General features: G+C 49.9%; 1 protein-coding gene across 3 annotated transcripts in view; it reads right to left on the reverse strand.

Moving 5' to 3' along the window:
* Positions 1 to 20,879, reverse strand: part of LOC138448811 (uncharacterized) — a 1,325,760-nt gene that overhangs the window by 164,204 nt on the left and 1,140,677 nt on the right. For 2 of the 3 annotated variants that reach the window (XM_069604722.1, XM_069604723.1), the window contains exon 8: positions 19,770 to 19,880. The exons of the other annotated variant lie outside the window; for it this stretch is intronic. In XM_069604722.1, coding sequence (XP_069460823.1) covers positions 19,770 to 19,880 — 111 coding nt within the window. The remainder of the gene's footprint in view (positions 1 to 19,769; positions 19,881 to 20,879) is intronic. 3 annotated transcript variants of the gene reach the window in all.

Here is a 20,879-nt window from a genome sequence, read left to right on the forward strand (position 1 = left end):
GGTGGAAGTCTGACGGCACCTTCGGCATAAAGGAGGGGTGCGTCCTCAGCATCACCCTCGTGTCATGAAAAGTCAAGTATGGAGTCTTGCAAGATAGGGCCTGGATCTCTCCCACTCGTCGTGCAGAGGTGATGGCCACGAGGAAAGCTGTCTTCCATGACAGGAACTTCAGAGGCATCGAATGCATAGGCTCGAATGGGGCCCCCACGAGCCTGGTCAGCACCACATTAAGCTCCCACGCCGGGGCAGGAGCCTTCACCGGCGGAAATGATCGGAATAGTCCCTTCATGAATTCTTTCACCAGGCGATGAGACCACAAGGACGCCCGTCCCGCAGTCCTGGTATATCGGGAGATTGCAGCCAGATGTATTTTGATGGAGGCGTGAGCCAGTCCAGCTTTGGCCAGCGACAGTAGGTACGGCAGTACTTGAGGGGCCGTAATCCGCAGAGGGTTAATCTTCTTTGCAGGGCACCAGACAGAGAACCTCTTCCATTTCTGTCCGTAGCACTTGAGAGTTGAGGACGCCCTGGCCTTTGCAAGAACCTCTCTGCAGTCGGCTGGGATGTCATACCCTCCAAACTCTAGTGCTGCAGGAGCCAGGCCTGCAAGTTCAGCGACTCCGGGTTGTGGTGAAGAATGGCGCCTCCTTCTCTGGAGAGAAGGTCTGCCTCCGTCGGTAGCTTGACTGGTGTGGACGTTGACAAGTCCAGAAGGTCCGGGAACCAGATCTGTCTCGGCCACGCCGGTGCGACGAGGATCATCCTGCACCGGGACCTCTTGAGCTGGTTGATGAGCCGGAGCAGCAACGGCAGCGGAGGGAATGCATAAAGAAATAGGCCGTCCCAGGGGAACGAGAAAGCATCACCCATGCTCCTCGGCTGGGGGAACCTGCTGGCGAACCTCCGGCACTTGGAATTTGTCGCCGTCGCAAAGTGATCGATTTGGGGTTCGCCCCATCGTCAGAAGAGTCGATCCACTTGATCCTGGCGTAGTTCCCACTCGTGGCACGAGCTCAGCTCCCTCCTGAGTGAGCCGGCGATCGTGTTTTTTATTCCTGCCAGATGAAGAGGCACCAGAAACATCCGTTGGGCGACGGCCCAATGCCACAGATCCTGGGCTTCCTTGGATAGGGCCGGGGACCTGGTTCCGCCCTGCTTCCGGATGTAGAACATCGTGGTGGTGTTGTCGGTGAAGACCCTCACCACCTTGCCCTTGAGGGACGGGAGCAAGGACATGAGGGCCCAGAACACTGCGCAGAGCTCCAAAATGTTGATGTGGAGTGACTTCTCCTCCGGGAGCCAAAGGCCTCTCGCGTGAAGATCTCCAGAGTGCGCTCCCCAACCTTCCAGGGAGGCGTCCGTCGTTACCGTCACCTGGTGAGCTGGGATCTGAAAGTCCGTGCCCGCCGACAGATGGGAGCCGGAACCCCACCACCGGATCGCCCGACGGAACGTCTCGTTGAGAGGAATCCTGTCCTCGAAGCTGCCCGTCGACTGGACCCAGCGGGCGACGAGGAACTCTTGTAAGGGGCGCATCCGAAGCATGCAAAGGTGCACCAGATAAATTGAGGAGGACATCATCTCGAGGAGGGACTTGATAAATCTTACCCTGGCCATGTCCGTGGCCAGCAGACGCTGCACCTTGTCCAGAATGGTCCTGGTCCTTTCCTCCGACGGCGAGGCCAGCCGCGCCACTGTGTCGAGCTTGGCTCCCAGAAACAGGGCGACTTGCGACGGAACCAGGTGGGATTTTGGAAAGTTGATGGAGAATCCCAGGTCCGTGAACAGCTGGACGGACTTCGCAGTGTGCTCCACGGCGAGCTCCCTCGTCCTTGCCCGGATGAGCCAGTCGTCCAGGTAGGGGTAGACGTGGATCCCCTGTAGGCGCAGCCGCGCCGCCACAAGTGCGAGGCACTTGGTGAACACCCTGGGTGCCGACTTCAATCCGAACGGGAGGGCCTTGAACTGGTAGTGTCGCCCTTGGACCACGAACCTGAGGAACGTTCGGTGTCTTTTTAGAATGGGGATGTGGAAGTACGTATCCTCCAAGTCCAACGACGACAGGAAATCACCCTCCTCCAGCTGTCCCAGCACGTGCTGGAGGGTGACCATACGGAACTTCTGCACCTTGATGTACTTGTTCAGTCGTCGTAGCTCCAGGATGGGGCGCCATCCTCCTGTCTTCTTTTTTACGAAGAAGTACCTTGAGTAAACTCCGGAGCCCCAAAGCCTCTTTGGGACGAGCTCGATGGCACCCTTCTTGAGCATCGCCCTTACTTCCAACAGTAGTTGAGGGACGTGATTTTCCTTCCTGGCCACGGGTGGAACGCGAGGGCACTTCTTCTGAAACTCGAGGGCATGCCCTTGGGCCAGGGCGTCCAGCACCCAACGGTCGGTTGAGATGGACTCCCACACGCTGACGAACCTCGCCAGCTGGCCTCCCACCGGGGTGCTTCGGCGGGGGCCCGACCCCACGGTCAGTTCAATCTTGTTTGGAGGCCGCCTTGCTTCCTTGACCTCCCTGTCGACGACAACGGGCACCACCTGGCTTGCCGTGTCCCCTGTAGGCTTCCTGGGAGGAAGATCTTGCCGCTTGGCGGTACGTGGAGGAGCCACTGCCGGATCCTTGTAGGCACCTTGTCTGCCTCCGGAGCTCCGAAAGGACGGCCGTCGTTGTTGGAGCACTCCCAGTGCCCGGGCAGTCTCTGTGTCTGTCTTGATGGTCTGAAGGGACTCATCAACCGCCTTCCCAAACAGGTTGTTCCCGTCGAAGGGCATGTCCAAAACCTTGGCTTGTACGTCCTGGCGGAAATCAGTGGCCTTGAGCCATCCTCGTTGTCGCAAGCAAACGCTGTTGCCCAACTGACGGAAACCGGTGTCGGCGATGTCCGTTGCCACCGTGATGGCGTGGTCCGAAGCAATCTCACCCTCCTGTAGGATTTCAAGGTCCTCAGCCCTTTTGGCGTCCGGAAGGAAGTTTAACAGAGGGGCGATTTTGAACCACAACTCCCTGTCGTAGCGGGCTGCAATAGCCAGGGCATTGGCCGCCTTGATAGTCGTTGCTGCGGATGAGATGATCCATCGTCCCATAGTGTCCAACTTCCTGCCCTCGCCGTCCGGCGGGGAAGTTGATGTCGAGGCCGATGCCCCCCCAGCTTTCTTCTTTGCCGCCACTGAGACGACCGAATCCGGGGTAGGTTGTGCCCGAAGGCACAAGGGGGCAGCATCGGGGACCCGGTACTTCTTCTCGTACCGGTCCCTCTTTGCCGGCGCCGTAGCAGGGTTCTTGAGGAGGTCGAGCCCCTCATCCCAGATGTCATCAAGAAGCGGCACGGCGAGGACCGCCTTTCTTTTAGCCTCGCGCCGTTGGTAAAGGAACCCTTCTTTTTTCTTCTCTTCTGGGCAGAGCTGGAAAAACTCGGATGCCCTGGAAATCATGGCATGAATGTCGGGCGGGGACGCCCGAGCAAGGGGCGACGGGGGACACGTCCCGTCGTCGCCTCCGTCGTCATCTGTACCTGTCGTAGCCGTGTCTGTGCCTGTATCATCCCCGTGGGTAGTAGACCGGTGGGAAGGCAGAACAGGCCGCAGAGGTGGGAGAGGTGGCGTAGTATGCGTCCTCCTCCTCTTATGCAGTGGACTTTCCGAAGGTCCTGGCTCTGGTTCCCCTGTCGGGTCTGGCTCAGGTACCTCCATCGGGGGAAGGGGCAACCTTGTCCTTATCTCCGAGCATAAGGACTGAATCGCTGACAAAATGGCCACCGAAGTGTCCTGCGGCGCCAGAAACGACAGGCGCGAGGGCTCTTGAGGAGCCTTGTCGGCGACACCGTCGCTCTCGTCGTCGCCTTCGTCGGGATCCCACCCGATGGGCTCGGCCTCTTCCACGACTTCGAGGAGCTCTCCTTCAGAGGTCGTATCCATATCCACGATGGCCAGCAGCCCCTCCCCCACCTTTTCCAACAAGGACTTCGTGGGGGTCTTCTCAATGGGCCTGAAAGACGACTCCCTCCGCGGTAGCAGGGAGACTCTGGGTCCTGAGGGCGCCTCCACTGGTGTAGCCTCCACAGGCTGAGCCAGGGCCGCAGCGACATCCTCAATCGAGGTCTTAGCAGGGTAAATTAAGGCCATCGTCACCTTCTGGACGCCTGGGGCCTTCACCTTGGGGGGAGGGTCCGAGCCTCGCTCCCCCTCTGCCGGAATCTTTGAGATTGACCGGGGCCTCTCCAGAAGCTTCGCCGGGTTCTCAGACTTCCTCTTACCCGAGCAAGAGCGCTGGCTCGTGGTTGATGGCGCCGGGGAGGATGCGCCCTGCCTGGCAGCCAAGGAGCCCGAACGTTCAGCGCTCCCGGTGCCCGCGGACTCGCGGTGCTTAGCCTTTTGTTGGGCCCCCGTCGCCGGGGCGCCCTCACAGGACTTAGATGACCGCTCTGCCTTCTTTTTCTTCTTCTCGCCTGACGGGCTGTTCCCTTCCAGCCAGTTGGCGAGACGGAGGTGGCGATCCTTCATGGTCCGCTCCGACATGTTCCCACAAAACGCACAGTCCTTCTCCGTGTCGTCTTGTCCTCATGGAGACAGTAGAGGCATACCGAATGCTCGTCCTCGTTGAAAACATTCTGAAGTTGGCATCCAGGGCAGGTCCTGAACAGCTTCCCGGGCGTCGAGCTTCCTTTCTCCTGGGCCATGTCCGGGGTAGGCCTCGGAACTTCTGGAATCCTCCAAAAGCATAACTCGACGAAAACTTCACCCTTGAGGGGCGTAGAAAACTCCGAAACAGATCCCCATTGATCGGATGTAGCAACGGTGGAGCTTGAGGCTCTATTTAACCGAAAAATGAGAAAAAACTCCTGAAAGAGCACGAAAACACAGCAAAAGCTCGAGAGCTACAGCACGAGGATTCCCAACACTTGAACGTGCGGTAAAAATCTGAGGATGGCTGCCAGAGGTGGGGCTTAAGGAGAGGGCAGTCATTGGCTGGGGGCAGTATGACGCAGAGACCAGTGATTGGTTACTACTAAGAAAGACAGATCAGAAATGAAACTGATACTGATTTTTTTCTATACCGAGGATTCCCGGCCTGACAACGGGGAATATTCATGAGCATGTGAATCCATGCCAGACCCCATGCTGGAGAAGGCCTAATCTCTCAGCTGTATAGGATTCTGGACGAAGCAACTTTGAGGCCGCAGTGGGCATACATGTAGAAATGGGAGCGAATCCTGAGCAGAGAGATGGAGAGGAGGGAATGGGAGAAACTTTGGAGGAAAATCCCTAAACTGGCAAGAGCCTCACAACTCAGGGAACTTTGGTATAAAATACTGTTTGGATGGTATTATACCCCGGCATGTCTGCACAAGATTTATCCAGAGACTTCGAGTTTATGTTGGAGGGGCTGCTGGCAAGAGGGCACAGCAGAGCATGTCTGGTGGAAATGCTCAAAAATAGTCCCTTTCTGGACAGATATTTCCCAAGCATTTGATCAGGCCTTTGGGCCCAGAGGAAGCATGCCCCCGGAGTGGGTCTTGTTGAGCGTACGATCAAAAGACACGACAGGTGAACCTAAGGGTAGAGAAAGAGCACGGGTGATGCTCATACTAGCTGGAATGTCGCTTATTGCCCAGAGATGGAAGAGCCCATCCATTCCTTCGTTTCAGGACTGGCTGCACAAAGTGTGGGAGTTGGTCGCAATGGAATGGGCCATATATGCTATGAACAAGGCAATACAGAAATTTGTGGGTGAGTGGGGCGAGGTTCTCACCTTCTTAAGAGATGATTTCAGAATCAGGTGGCGCCCTCAACGTCTGAGGCTCCTTGACCTGGAAGGACCTCAAAGAGATGCTATGCAGTGACAGGGAACAATAGAAGAGCAAAGACAGTATCAAGGAAGGGTGGGAGGGTTGGGGGTAAGGGGGTTTCTTGGGGATTGTTTTGATTGTTGGAAAAATCAATACAAAAAAAAAATGTGTGTTTACTTACCCCCCCCAGACTCTGATTTTCCCAGATGTGTGGGGGTCGCTGGGGGCTAGTTCTTCCGCCGTTGGTCCCAGGAGCTGCAGGTTTCAGGATTCTTCCAGTCGGGTGCAGTTGCAAGATGCAACCTCTGGCGATGAAGAAATGCAAGAAACACTGATGTAGACCTCCTTAGGACACTTCAGTTTGGAGAAAGGAGAGTTCCAACACACATGTGATGACAGGCATCCTTCCAGTCGCTGCTCCAGGACAGGATGCCTTGATGCTGGGGCAGTGACATTTGTGGTGAAGGCGATTCGTAGCACGAGCTGGCAACCACCGAAGTTCCAGACTTGTATGCGGAACGGCGACACTCCTTGCCAGGTAGCCCAAAATAGAGCTGGCCAGTTCACTTCTGAAGGCTCAGAAGTGCACGACCCTTGAGAAGGCAGTGAGATTAGTTGGTCCCACTAGTCCACAGATTGAAGCTCCGCTGAGGGACTTTGGAGATCAGGTACTCGGACAGGGCTTTGCCCGGCTGGACACAGGAAGGAATGCTGGGCCACTCCAGGAGCCATCTTCGATCTTCAGAAGGCTGTGCTTCTTCCAGGGATTCTTGGCTCCAACGGTCTAAAGAAATGGCTGCAGAGGTCCTCTTCTTATACAAAATGTGCACTGGAAGCAAGTCCAAGCCCCCCAATGGTAAGGTTCTGCATCATTCAAACAGCCAATCACGGACAACTACTGGTTTCACATTTGCCCCACACCTAGTCTCTCTGGCACCACGGATGTGGAGTGGGACTAGACAGTCCCTTTCTCCTGGGCCGCAGCAGCTTTCCTAGGCATGTACATGGATTTATAAGGGATTTCCTGACCTGGCAATGCAGGAAAAAAGGCCAAACAACAATATGGCCAAAGAACAAGCAAAATATCACGTGGCACGGCCATTTTAGGGCTCTAGCCACGTTTAGTGGCCATACGTGGTAAACGTGAATGTGCTCACTAAAAATAATGCAAAAATTGAAAACAAGAATCGGCTGCCACTAGCTTGTCTTTAGGCACATATAAAAATAATCAAAAATCCTAAGTGCAAAAAGCTAGGGTGATTCAAAAGTATCCCCATTGCAGTGCGCTGTAAGGTGCTGTGTGCAATGTTAAAAACTCCAGGAATTCAAAAAGGGAAACCAGTACTGATGGTGTGAAGGACTGATCAGTTTCCCCTTAACAATGCGCAAAAGGCAAGGAAAGTGAAGCTGAAGGCTTTATTTACCTTCACAAACAGAGCAAAAAGAGAGGGGGTCCACAGAGGTAAAGTTCCAAAAAGAGAAATCTTTCCTAACACTTATCCTGGTCAATAACTCCTCCTTAAATCGTTATCAATGTTAGGAGAAGGAACAAGTTACTTCCTTGTAACTATTTATTGTTCTCCAGCATGCGTCTGGCATGGATTTACATGCTCATGAATATTCCCCATGGTCAGGCTGGGAATCCTCAGTAAAAGAAAAAACTGTTTTACTTTCACTTCAAACTGTATTTCTCCTTTAAACCAATTTCTGTCCTCTGGGTCATACTACTCCCATCCAATGACTGTCCTCTACCTAATCCCCTCCTCTGGTAGCCATCTTCAGATTTGGTAAGCATGTAAAGTGGTAGTATAACCAATAAGAGCCGCAAAGGGGACGGAGGGAGGGTTCACACGTGAATCCATGCCAGACCCATGCTGGAGAACAATAGTTACAGGAAAGTAACGTGTTCCTTCTCCCGCATGGTGTCTGACATGGATTCAAATGCTCATAAATTTCGAATACATAGCAGTACAACATTACACAACCACAGGAGGTGGCAAGGCTCAACAGAAGCAATATACTCTTGCCTCTGCAACAGACTCACATCAAGCAAACAGGTTGCGTAGCACTGCTTGGTCAACTCTGGACTCCTCCCTGGAATCCCTGTCGATGCAGTAGAATGTTGTGAAGGTATGCGTGGACCTTCGTGTAGCCACCCTGCAGATGTCCAGCAGCAGAACACGAGACAGGAACGCAGTCGCCGCAGCGATCACTCTGGTGGAGTGGGCTCTCAGACAGCCAGGGAGCGGTCAGCTCGCCAACCGAATACAGTGCGTGATTCAGCCAGAGAGACACCTTGAGATGGAAGCCTTGAAAAAGGCCTTCCCATGGTTCACAGGACCAAAGTTCACGAACAGTTGGGGTCTTCTGAAAACTCTTTGTTCGTGTCACGTAGAAATTCAGGGCACGAGCAACGTCCAGCGAGTGCAAGGCCCTTTCATCCGGTGACAAAGGCTTTGGGAAAAAACAGGTGACACCAACGGCTCGTAGAGGTGGAATTCCGACGGAACCTTCGGCATGAAAGAGGTATGCGTCCACAGCACCACCCTCGATTAGTGGAAAATCAGATATGGCTGTTTGCAGAATGGGGCCTGGATCTCACCTACCCTCCTGGCTGAGGTGATGGTCACAAGGAAAGCAGTTTCCACGAGAGGAACTTCATTGGGGGCTGATGAATAGCCTCATAAGGGTGCCCCTATGAGCCTCGTCAGCACCACATTGAGTTTCCACGCTGGGGCAGGAGCATTCACCAGCGGGAAAGATCAGAACAGTCCTTTGAGGAACTCCTTGATGAGTCGGTGGGACCAAAGTGAAGATCTTCCTGGAGACCTGGTGTAGTGGGAGATAGCCTCCAGATGTACCTTGATAGAGGCGTACACCAGTCCGGCCTTTGCCAAGGATAGCAAGTATGGAAGAATATGCGGGGCCGTGACCATCACAGGGGTAATCTTCTTAAACTGGCACCACGTAGTGAAACGCTTGTTTTCTCGAATTAGATTGTACCATCCCAATCAGACTTGTGGGACCTTTTTGTTTTATGTTTGTCTTACATAAAATGCATTTACAACAATGTCTGTTGAGTTTATCGACTACTTGTACAGTTGCTACACTTTTTGTCCTGTGTAATATTGATTTGTTTCAATTGTTGAATAAAATCCCCCGTTTCAAAACTAAAATTAATTTGCTAAACTTTACAAGTGTGGCATCTGCTTTATGATTCATTGAATATATGGGTGTGGTGATCTCGTTCGGTCGCCCTGATCAATTGTGCTCTTACTACTTTACTTATCTGGATAGATCAGGGAATTGCCAGGAGCCCTATTGTCTATACCCCTTCTTCGGCATGCCAGCAGACTTTGCCCAAGTCACTGTGGTGGTTTTCCGCCTCTGGGGCAGGGATACCTTCTGTGCTGCGGGGGCCACCTTCGCCGGGTCAGCCCCCTTAGCCTTCTTGAGAGCAGCCGCCACCAACTCAATCGTCGATGAAGACTTATCCTGTGCCGATTGGGCCTTCAAGGGCAGTTTGGTCTTGTTCACCTCCGTCCGCGGCTTCTCAGGCTCCTCCCGCAGTTTATCCGGGTTTCCTTTTCGAGGAGGAGGTGCTCGATTGCTGGTTGGCGATGGAGGTGGTGGGTAACAGTGTTTGCGCCCTTTCCACCGCAGGACACACTTCTGCGGCGACCCTGGTGGAACGGGACTTGCAGTTCTTGGCCTTGATATGGGCCCCCACGGATGAGGCGCCCTCAAAGGACTTAGAAGACCGCTTCTTGGACCGGCAGGTTCTGGGTGAGGTATGACCCTGCTCGGAGCACGGGGCAGAGGCCTTGGCGTTCAGCCACACCGCCTGTCTACTGTGCCTATCCTTCGTCGTCTTCTTGGAGAAACCGAGGCAGATCTTGCATCCTCCTTCCTTGTGGTCTGGATGCAGGCAGTAGAGGCATTGCAGGTGCTTGTCTTCAACAAACACATTCCGTAGCCCACACTTGGTACAGGACTTGAAGAGGGATCTTCCTTCCTTCTTCTCCTTCGTCATGGTCTGAGGGTGCGAAGTAGGCCCAGTGGCCTTCTGGAAACTTCGACGATCTTCGCCCTTGAGGGGCACTGAAATTCACCGACAATGGATCCCTGCTGTTGGCAGATGAAGAAAAGAGCACAAATGCTCTTTTCTAACAAAAAGAAAACTTTTTTCCGTCTAAAAAACAAAAAACATAGAAGTAGCTTGCAGAGGAAACTAGAGGACTCCCAACACTGAAGCATGCAGTAGAAATCTGAAGATGGCTGCCACAGGAGGGGCTTAGGGAGAGGACTGTCACTGGATGGGGGCAGAAGGACCGAGAGGACAGTGGTTGGTTTAAAGGAGAAATACAGTTTGTAAGTGAAACTGTTTTTTCTTATACCAAGGATTCCCAGCCTGATGATGGGGAATATTCATGAGCATGTGAATCCATGCCAGACCCCATGCTGGAGAACCTCATAATATTTAGGTTTGCAGACCTTAACACACTTCTTATCAGGTATTCCTCACCAAAATGACAAGGGGACAAAATATTTGAATATTCTGCAAAAAGGTTCCAGTTCATAAATCAAAGGCAGCATAGAAAGAAGGCAGAAGGCCTAATTGGTAGATGCCAATGTACGATTGAAAGTGATCTCTTCATACAGGCTATAAATACATTGGCTAACTTTACAAAAATGTCTTGTACGCGTATTAGTAGGATTATGTTAGCACAAAAAAATTCTCCTTATGGTTTTTGTTTTTTTTTGTTACTAAAAATTTTAGTTTGCATAGAGAGCACTTGGAGCTAGACTGCCACTTCTTAAGTGCTGAAGTGTGGGTGTAGGTACATTTCCCCATCCATTCTTAATGCTATTACCTGAGTATTGCAAATGCTGAGCGTGTAAGCGCTCCGATCACAAGACAATGAATGAATAAATAAATAATTGATCCGAGTACCAAGACCGTTGTGTAATCAACATGAATAGCCTGCACCTGGAGCCAAAGGGGGCGGTATAAATGGCCCGCTCAGGTGAGGCTAATGGAGAAAGCGGGAACTCCTGTGGAATGCTTGCAGATGGAGAGGCCAGACTAAGAAGCAGGGAGATGGGTGTCCAAAGCGCTGTGGTGGTGCAGTGTTGTTACGGCAGAAGTAGACTGTCGCTGGTGTTGTCGGAACGTCTCTGGTGGCAGGGGCAGGCTACCGACCTCCAGGAGTCAAGGGAACGTGCATGGAAAGCAGAGGAAAACGTTGCCTGATACAAAAGAACTGTGCATCAGATAAACTGAAGAAAGCAAGCATTTATAATGAATATGATGAACTGTGAAGTGTTGAAGTTGAGAAAAATCAGCATTGGCTAAAGCCATAAGGAAAAGTGGAATTGTACAGGTTGTGGCTAAACTATGAAACTGCAGTGATACTTCAACACGTGAATAGTGGCAAGACACGTTTTGGAAAAGACTACCCCTGTTGAGCTGACGCAGTGGTGGTGCAACTGTGAAAAGGAAGCCAATCAAGTTTGTCGGTTGTGTGACCTGTAATAGGTGGACTGTGTGATCCGACAACTGCGCCTAGACCAAATACACCCCACTCAAGAGAAGCCACTTGAATCATCTATAAGTCTATGGTTGAATATACAGAGAAGCCTGTGTATTATGAACTTAAAGAGTTGAACTTTATGATTTTGATTTGAGCCAAGTGCCTGAAAGATGGGAAGAATCCTCAGGAATTGTGGTGTTGTGAAAACAGTTAAAGGCTTGAAAGCTTGGGGAAGGGAACCCCTTTTGTTTCACATTTGAACTATTTGAAATCCTGGGGAAGGGAAAGACACTTCCTGACCAAGAGCTGGAAGAAGCTTTGAATCTTTGATTGAACGCTAATTCATTTGAAGTTGACATCCCTACACAGTTTGGAAAAACAGATGTGAGGGCAAGTGTAGGTTTTGGACACAGACTGATATTTACTTTGGACTTCGTAACGCAGACTACCTTAGTTTTATTTAGGTTGGGAAATCCCACCTTAGCATAGGGCAAGGTAGGCCTTCCTCACCTCATTGTGATTTTAATAAAGGTGTATAGCCCAAACTTTACTCTTTTGTCTGCGTCTACTTCCTGATGCCTTCACAGTCAGCAAAACTGTTCATTTTGAGTGTGCGGCTCGAGTAGTTCATCCACAGGGTTCAATCCCCCAATTATGGACTAATCTATTCATCCCTATGAGTGAGATAAATTGAGTACTGTTAAATTGGATAATAATAACATTAAGTGATGAGTACAATTATTTTTTTCAATGTAATCTTAGCACCTAAGAATGGCAAGATGACAATGGGCCTCATCACGACTTGGGCGGTAAATGTGGCGGATTATCCGCCGGACTTAAATAGCGCTAACGCAAAGGCACCCGGCGGGTAATCCGCCAGATCACGACTGATCGTGCACGCGCCCCGGCCCAAGGCGTTGGCGAGATTAGCGCAAACCCTTAAATCCGGCGCACTGTGCGCTACTGCCACGTCGCGTTAATAGCACGCACTCTGAGCGTGCGCTTACAGCACGCGGGAAACGTGTCACTGCCGGAACGGGAAATGAAGCGGCGGCCATTTTGGAAATCACAATCCGTCGGATATCTCAGGCACTGGAAACCATCCACTTGATTCAAAGGCAGAAAATTAGTCAGGAGCGCACCAGGGGCAAGTCTGCCATGGAAGTTTAGCGACCAAGAACTTGAGGTCCTTGTGTATGAGGCACCGACTCACCATCACGAGCTGCAGCAGCGTAAAACAAGCGCACTGCGCAGAGGCCAAATCTGGAAAAGTGTTGCACCAAGGGTCAGTGCAGTTGGCCGCGTGCCCCGGGATGGGGAAGACTGCCGCAAGTGGCTGAATGACCTGCGGGTCCGAGTGAGAGGCATCCTGTCCCAGCACAGGAGTGCAAGGAGGGCCACAGGAGGAGGCCCACCCCCCACGCCAACCTCACACCATGGGAGGAGAAACTGACGGGCCTCACTGATGTCGGGACCATTGAGGGCATCAGTGGAGCGGAGGCAGGGACTGGCATTGATCCAATGGCAGGTGAGTCCCATCCCCGAATACATGCATCTGATTGAGAGTGAAGACGTGTCTGAGGCACTGCATACACCCGTAAGTGAGGGCCACATCCCTAGAACGTCAGTGCTGCCTAGACGACCCTGTACGTGCAGTGCATGAATGACAGGGGCAGAGGATAGACTCCCATAGCCATAGGACAGCTACGTAGAGTGGTACTGTGCATCAACACAACCACAAAAGCCTCAGCGCAGTCCACCCCAAACACGCTTTCCCATGCAGTGTCCCTCCATGCACATCCACAACAAGCACCACATGTTGACTGAACAGAATGCAAGTTGAATGCGTCATTGTCACTGTCTTCATTCACACTTGTTGGCACGACCTGCAACACACAAATGTATGTAGCATTGTACTCAAACCACCCCCTATGTACCCCCACAGGCACACGTCGATCCCAAGAGGCCGTTGATGCTGACGTTGAGGCCACACCGGCAATGTGCCCACGACACCGTGCCTCCACCACCACCCACGGGAGAGAACACCGGGGAACACCCACCTCACCCCGACTCAGCCCCGCCAGACAGCAGCGGCAGCCACATAGCCGCAGGGAGGCTACCGGCAGCTCACCGGAAGCCAACATCAAGAGCCCCGATGCCGAGGGAGAGAGGCCGGAATCGCAGCCCGATGTGGGAGTAACACCTCCACGTGGGCATCATGCCACCGCAGTACATACCCACAGCCGCAGTGATGAGGAAGGGGCATCAACACCCCATGGAAGTCCAAGCACAGGCAGACAGCAGGCAGGGAGTTGGCATGTGGCTGTGCGTCACTGCAGCACACCCCAGCCCGATGTGGACACCCCGTCGTATGGGATCCCAGAGGGCCATCGTTCAGAGCCAGGAAGCCCAGTTCAGTCTGGTGGCATGCCACCATGCAGCCCCCCCCCCCGACAGCGCCCAATTCGCGGTCCACCACCTGACGCGCCAGGAGAGGGCCTTGTCACTGGGGCAGCAGTCATGGGCCGGCTGGACATAATAGAAGCTAAACAGGCCCGGGTGGAAGCAATGGCCAAAGTCCAGAGCCGGCACATTAAGGCTGTGAGCAATTCGATTAGGCATGGATGCAAGTACATTGCCCGGGACAATGCACGCACACGCCATGTCATGCAACAATGCACTGCTGCCCTGACAGGCTTTGGCCAAAGGGTACGTGAATTCACGGAGTCTGTGTCTGCACTAGCAGAACAACAACGCGAGGCAAATGCCCTCATGCGCCAGCACATGAAGGCCAGCGCTTCCGTGCCCTCAACTTCAACCACACCAACAGAGGGTTCACTGGAACCATCTGCAAGGCGCCGGTCCTTGCGCCACCTGAGGGCACACACACCGGAGGGTACTGGGAGAGGGAAGCGCCCGCGCCCATCATAGCGATGCATGGCATCATTGGTGTGGGCCTGATCAGGCAACAGCACAGTTGGGGGTTGTACACTGGGGTGAGGGGGAATTGTTGGATGCTCACTGGGGAGAGGGGGGATTGTTGGATGCTCACTGGGGGGAGGGGGGATTGTTGGATGCTCACTGGGGGAGGGGGGATTGTTGGATGCTCACTGGGGGAGAGGGGATTGTTGGATACTCACTGGGGGAGGGGTGATTGTTGGGTGTTCACTGGGGGAGGGGGGATTGTTTGAGGGAAAATAAATCACGTTACAAAAATCACAATGCATGGACAGTAGTGATTGTTACAAATGCAATTTGATGTAGAAGTCACCATTTACCTATTACCCATTTAGAAAAGAATCCATCAATCAATCCCTGTCTGGCCAACCTCCCTTCCCTCAGGCCCACCCTTTGTGCATGTGCTACACCTTCTGGCACTTCATCGCCCTCACTACCATCCTCAGGTGGCTGCACATGAGCATCAGGGGGCAGTGGCACATTTCTGCGACAACAGATGTTGTGCAGCATGGCACATGTCAGTAAGATTTCACAACTTCTTCTGATGCATGCATCATAGCACCTCCCGTGCGGTCGAGGCACCGGGAGCGTGCCTTCAAAAGGCCAAATGCCCTCGCCACGCAGATCCGTGTACGGGCATGGCCAAGGTTGTATGCCCCCTCCGCAGCCATGTGCGGGTGACGCACAGGGGTAATGAGCCACGTGTACTGGGGATATCCAGATTCATCTGTAGGGGAGAGAAAGCTGGTATGGGGCCAAGGTATGTCCAGTGGGTGTACAGAGCCCTGTCATCAGTGTGATTTTGCAATATTTGTCATTTGGACTATGACATTGTGGAGTGCGCTGTCCTATGGGCACGAGTGAATCAATGGGGTACTCTCCACTTGGTACGGCTATGTTTCGATGTGTAACAGTACTCATTCACATGTCGCAGGATGAGGGGGCCCTTCCATCTACTTCTGCTTGACAGAAGTGGCTGCCTCATGTGTCATTGCTAATCCATTGGCCTACAGTTGCATTTGCTGCTCTTCACTATTCTGTACTGTTCTCCATGCATTCCCATGGCCATTTTGGAGACAGTGTTTGTGGGATGTGCATTGTCATCACTCGGCCTACTTATGTGTGGAGCATTCGTGGATGTGCCAGCTGATGGTTTGGTATTTCATTGCTGTCGGATGGCCAGGCTGGGATATCTGTACTGTGTCAGTGTTGAGAGCCATGGTGCTACTCACACAGGATGCCTTGTTGTGGTGGGGCTTCCATATGTCACTGTGCCACCACATGTCTTACATCCTGCATGGGTGTGTTCTGCTGTGTTGGACATGTCCAAGGTTCATCGTGCAAGCTGCTTGGATGTGTTTGCTGCTGTGATGCTGCTGACCATTGGGAATGATGGATTCTGTGACAGGCACCATCAGTTGTGGATTGACATGCTTTGTGGTATACATTTGTACTCACCCAGTAGCCATGTGTTTTGGCCTCGGTGCCTTTCCATGTACGCTGGCAGGGTACTGTTGCGTAGGACCATGGAGTCGTGGGTGGATAACTGGGTAGCGGGCACAGCAGTGGCTGAAGGTGAGGTCAGGGCCACATGTCATCTGCACATTGAGGGAATGGTACTGTTTCCGGTTTCTGTAGGCAGCCTCATGTGCCTGGGGTGGTACAAGTGCCACATGTGTGCAGTCCAGGGCTGCTATTACATTCGGGACTTGGCCAATGGCATAGGATTGACCCTTTAGCTGGTGCACCTGTGCCTGTGTGGCTGGCAATGCAATGTTTTTCGTTCAAATGATTCAACAATGCATCAAGCACCTGTGCCAGCATGGCACTGAATGTGGACTGGGCCATTCCATGCATCATGGCAACGGTATGTTGGTAGCTGCCAGTCCCAAGTAAGAGAAGCACAGGCACGAGCTTCACTAGGGCAGGTAAAGCCGTGCTGGTGGCTATGTGGCTGCATATGTCACCCTGGATTGTGTCCAGCAACTGGGTGATGGTTGCCCTGTCCAGCCGATATTCTGTCACCAACTGACCATCAGTTAGGGCCCAGGGTGTTGGCCTGACCCTGGGGATGGCTGGGCGCCTTGCTGCTGCTGCTCTCCTCATCCTTCTCCTCATCCCCACTGCCCCCTGCACTCCCAGGGCCCTGGCCTGGTTGACTGACCTCTGTAGCTCCAGGCGCAGCAGGAAGAAGTCAACATCAAGGCTCCGGCTCCAAATGGCAGCATGGTGTTGGGGAGGGGGTGTTGTGCATGGGTGGGTCCTTTGTAGGCCTCTAGATTGCATTGCTTACACCTGGGCCCTCATTACTGTCTCTTCCCTGCTCCTGCTGGTGTAATGGGGTTGGGGAGGGGGTGTTGGTATGGGTGGGTCCTTTGTAGGCCTCTAGATTGCATTGCTTACACTTGGGCCCTCATTGCTGTCTCTTCCCTGCTCCTGCTGGTGTAATGGGGTTGGGGAGGGGGTGTTGTGCATGGGTGGGTCCTTTGTAGGCCTCTAGATTGCATTGCTTACACCTGGGCCCTCATTGCTGTGGCCTGTGTACTGTTACCTCCAGCTTTTTGCTGGATGTATTTTTGGCGGATTTTCCGCCGCTTTTATGGCGCTAATAGCGCTTACGCTGGACTTCTGATCGGTGACGTTTTAGCGCTAAAGGTTCCTGGCGCTCTTGTGGCCGGCGCTTGTACAGCCGGCTGTCCTTGCGCCGGCTGTTATTGCACCGGCGGTATTTGGAGTTGTGATCCGACGGACCCTTAAAATCGGCGCTATGAGCTCTACTGCCGATTTTAAGGGTTACCGCCCAGGTCGTGATGAGGCCCAATGTCCGAAAAGGACCTTGGCTATGAAGCCAGCGGTGTGGGCTGCACTCCCAATATCCACGTACTTGGTTTGTAATTCTTTCATATATTCAATAATTGGTGACTCAATTACTCCAATGATATCTTGATTTATTCGTTAGTTGTATTCATAAATGATTATTCTTTCACATTTTCTGCACAAATGCGTGATAAGGCTAATGCATTTCTGACATATGTGTCCTTCATCAGAGCCTGTTGGATCCTCTATATAGGTCAGACAATTATAATTCATTCTCCAATCAAAGAGTCAACACTATTTCAAATCCACATTTCACAATCAACAATAAAAATCCCAATTTGTAGCCTCCCAGAAACAGATTCATTATAAATTTCACGATGTTCACAAATTGGTCATAAATTAGCATCAACACCCATTGCGCATGTACCAAATTGTTGATATATTCAATATTTAAACAAGTATTGCGCCACCAGTTAGCAGACATAATATAGTAATATGTACATAATGTGGCTTTTTGATCAAGGGAAGGTAGAACAAAAATTAAAAATAAAAAGAGAAGAAGAACTTCAATTAGAATCCATAAGACTCCACTAGTAATAGAACATCACATAAAAGAGTCCTAACTGACCTGCTGGTGCTGCTAAATGCTCGATAATTTCTGTAAACGTGAACAGAGCAGCGTGTTATTGATTAGATACTCAATTGGTACTCAAATGGGAAAAACAGAGTTGTGCATAGGTCCTTACCAGTTCAGAACTCTGTATTCTCATACTGAACTTCATTGCACTGTAACGTCGTAATTCAACTTCACATTATAATTCTTCTGTGACTGTGTAGGGAATTATATAACTCATTTTAGTGTTTAATGCGCAACAACTATTGTCCTTAGTGATCTAAAGGAAGATCTTTACCAGTTGTGTAAACTGTGCGTGGGTGATCCGAATTGCTACAGTAGTTCGGCGTTTCTTCGTTTGCCACGTGTAACTATGCCAGGTTCCTGCGGCTGTGTAAAGAATTGTATAACTCATTGTGATCTGTATGCGTGATAACTGTACATAATACTGTCCTAAATGAGAAAAAGAAGATCCTTACCAGTTATGTGTAAACTGTGCGTGGGCGAACCAGATCGCTTACAGAGTTCAGCGTTTCTACGTTTTCTGCGTGTCACTTTGCCGGGTTGCTGCGGCTGTACGAAAAAATGGTATAATTCTACATTGTACTAGGGATTACAATGTATCACGCTGATATACTGAGTTTGCATTTGTTCATCTGCGTTAAAGAGTTAAAGCTTAATACAGGCTTACACCCTTCCAACATGTCCACCGCTATCCAGGAGGATGCTTCCTTGGAGTTTCCAGGACAACGGTTTGTTGTCATTAACCTCCTCAGTACAGTGCGAGCGGGATCCGCGGGATTTACTTGTATCAGCTCTGCATAGGATTCTAGATAAGGTATCAGCATCAATTCCTAGCATATTACAATATTTTTATACAGCCGCAACAACCCAGCAAAGTGACATGCCGCAAACGTAGAACCGCTGAACTCTGTAAGCGATTTGGTTTGCCCACGCACAGTACACATAACTGGTAAGGATCTTCTTTAGATCATTTAGGAAAGTATTATGTATAGTTGTCGTGCATTCACATCCCAATGAGTTATACAATTCTTTACACAGCCGCAACAACCTGGAAAAGTAAACACGTGGCAAACGTAGAAATGCCAAACTACTGCAGGAATTAGGATCGTCCATGCACAGTTTACACAACTTGTAAGGATCTTCCTTTAGCTCACTTAGGACAATAGGTGTTGTGCATTAAACACTAAATTGAGTTATATAATTCCCTACACAGTCACAGACAAATTATAATTTGAAGTTGAATAACGTATTACAGTGCAATGAAGTTCAGTATGAGAATACAGTGTTCTGAACTGGTAAGGACCTATGCACGACTCTATTTTTCCCATTTGAGTACCAATTGAGTATCTAATCAATAACACGCTGCTCTGTTCACTTTTACAGAAATTATCAAGCAACGTCAGCAGGTCAGTTAGGACTCTATTATGTGATGGAGTCTTATAGATTCTAATTGAAGTTCTTCTTCTCTTTTTAAAAAAATGTTTGTTCTACTCTCCCTTGATCAAAAATCCACATGACGTATGTATGACTATATAATGTCTGCTAACTGGTGCTGCAATACTTGTTTAAATATTGAATATATCAACAATGTGGTACATGTGCAATGGATGTTGATGCTAATTTATGGCCATCGTGAAATTAGAGGATGTAACAGGCCTTAATGAAGGACAAATATGTCCGAAATGCATTGGTCCCATTACGCATCTGCGCAGAAAATGTGAAAGAATAATCATTTATGAATACAACTAACGAATAAATCAAGATATCATTGGAGTAATTGAGTCACCAATTATTGAATATTTTAAAGAATTACAAACCACTTGCGTGGATATTGGGAGTGCAGCCCACACCGCTGGCTTCATAGACAATGTTCTTTTTCTACATTTTTCGTGTGCTTTTCACCGAGGCACTTTTTTTTACTGGGTTTGGACCCCACGCAGAGACTTGTATGTTCTAACGAAGGAATTACAAACAAAACTATTGCTGTGAACACTCACAGCTTTGCAGAAAAAATGACAATGTCCTTCATACCTGTGGCATTATTGAAGCTTCCTCGTCTCCTGGATGCTTGATGGTCCAAATGATAGGGCTCCCGTTCTTCTTTTGTGTTGAAAGAAGCAACTGGTGCAGTCACAGTATAACCTGACACAAAAAGTTTAATTTGAAGAATATGCATCTGTGGCTGTATAACCTTACTAATATAGCCCAAGATGAACTAAACAAATAAATAAGCCGTCTTCATCAAAACATTACAGATACAACATTTCCTCTTTTTCCTGTACAAAACTACCAACTCTTAAGGTCATCATGAAATAAAATTACAACATCATGTATAAGCGATACACAGGTTTCCATTCACAAGGAAGATACTGTAAAGGGACACGTTCTTTGTAGTATATGAAGGTACTTTGAGGCACATTAAGGTGGTTTTGGACGAATATAAAACTATCCACTCATTGGATTACTTGCAAATGTTGCTAAATAACAAAAACAAATTCAATTAATATAAATTACTAGTGGACAAACCTGAGTACACAGGCTAATGTGGGTAAAGGAAGACATTTCCAGAGTGTAAATATATTATACAATGTATTTTAATGTAATTTATGTTAATAGAAAAAAAATGTGTAAAGGATCTTGCTTCTTTTACATGGAGGAGTAGAAACCTCAAACTAAATCTCACAGACTCTGTTGAAAGTTCAACATAGTACATACAGCCAATTGTATCTGCTCCTCATTGTCTTGGATTCCACTTACGGATTTTGGACTCAAATATATAATATTGAGGGATGTCAGAGTAATACAAGTCGCATGCAGCATGATTCGAAGTAGAATTGCGATCATAAAATAAAGTAAATTGAAGTCAAATAATGTTTAAAACGTACATGAAGAATATTATTGATCAAATAATACATACCAAGAAATATTACAATGAATAATTACATAATGCGTAAGTACATTGAAAAAAAAGTAATTTATTCTGTTAGAGAAATAGTGCTTAATCAAAAGAATTTCTGTTTATATATTTTCTTCCAAATGTTTATATTTTCTTAGTGTACAAAACTTGAAGTATGCTGTTAAAGTGGTATCGCCTGGAAAAAAATTAACTTGAAGTCTTACTGTTGTATCCGAAAGGCAACA

Source organism: Ambystoma mexicanum, chromosome 1p (assembly GCF_040938575.1).
Source record: "Ambystoma mexicanum isolate Mex_15411 chromosome 1p, UKY_AmexF1_1, whole genome shotgun sequence".
NCBI classification, from domain to species: domain Eukaryota; kingdom Metazoa; phylum Chordata; class Amphibia; order Caudata; family Ambystomatidae; genus Ambystoma; species Ambystoma mexicanum.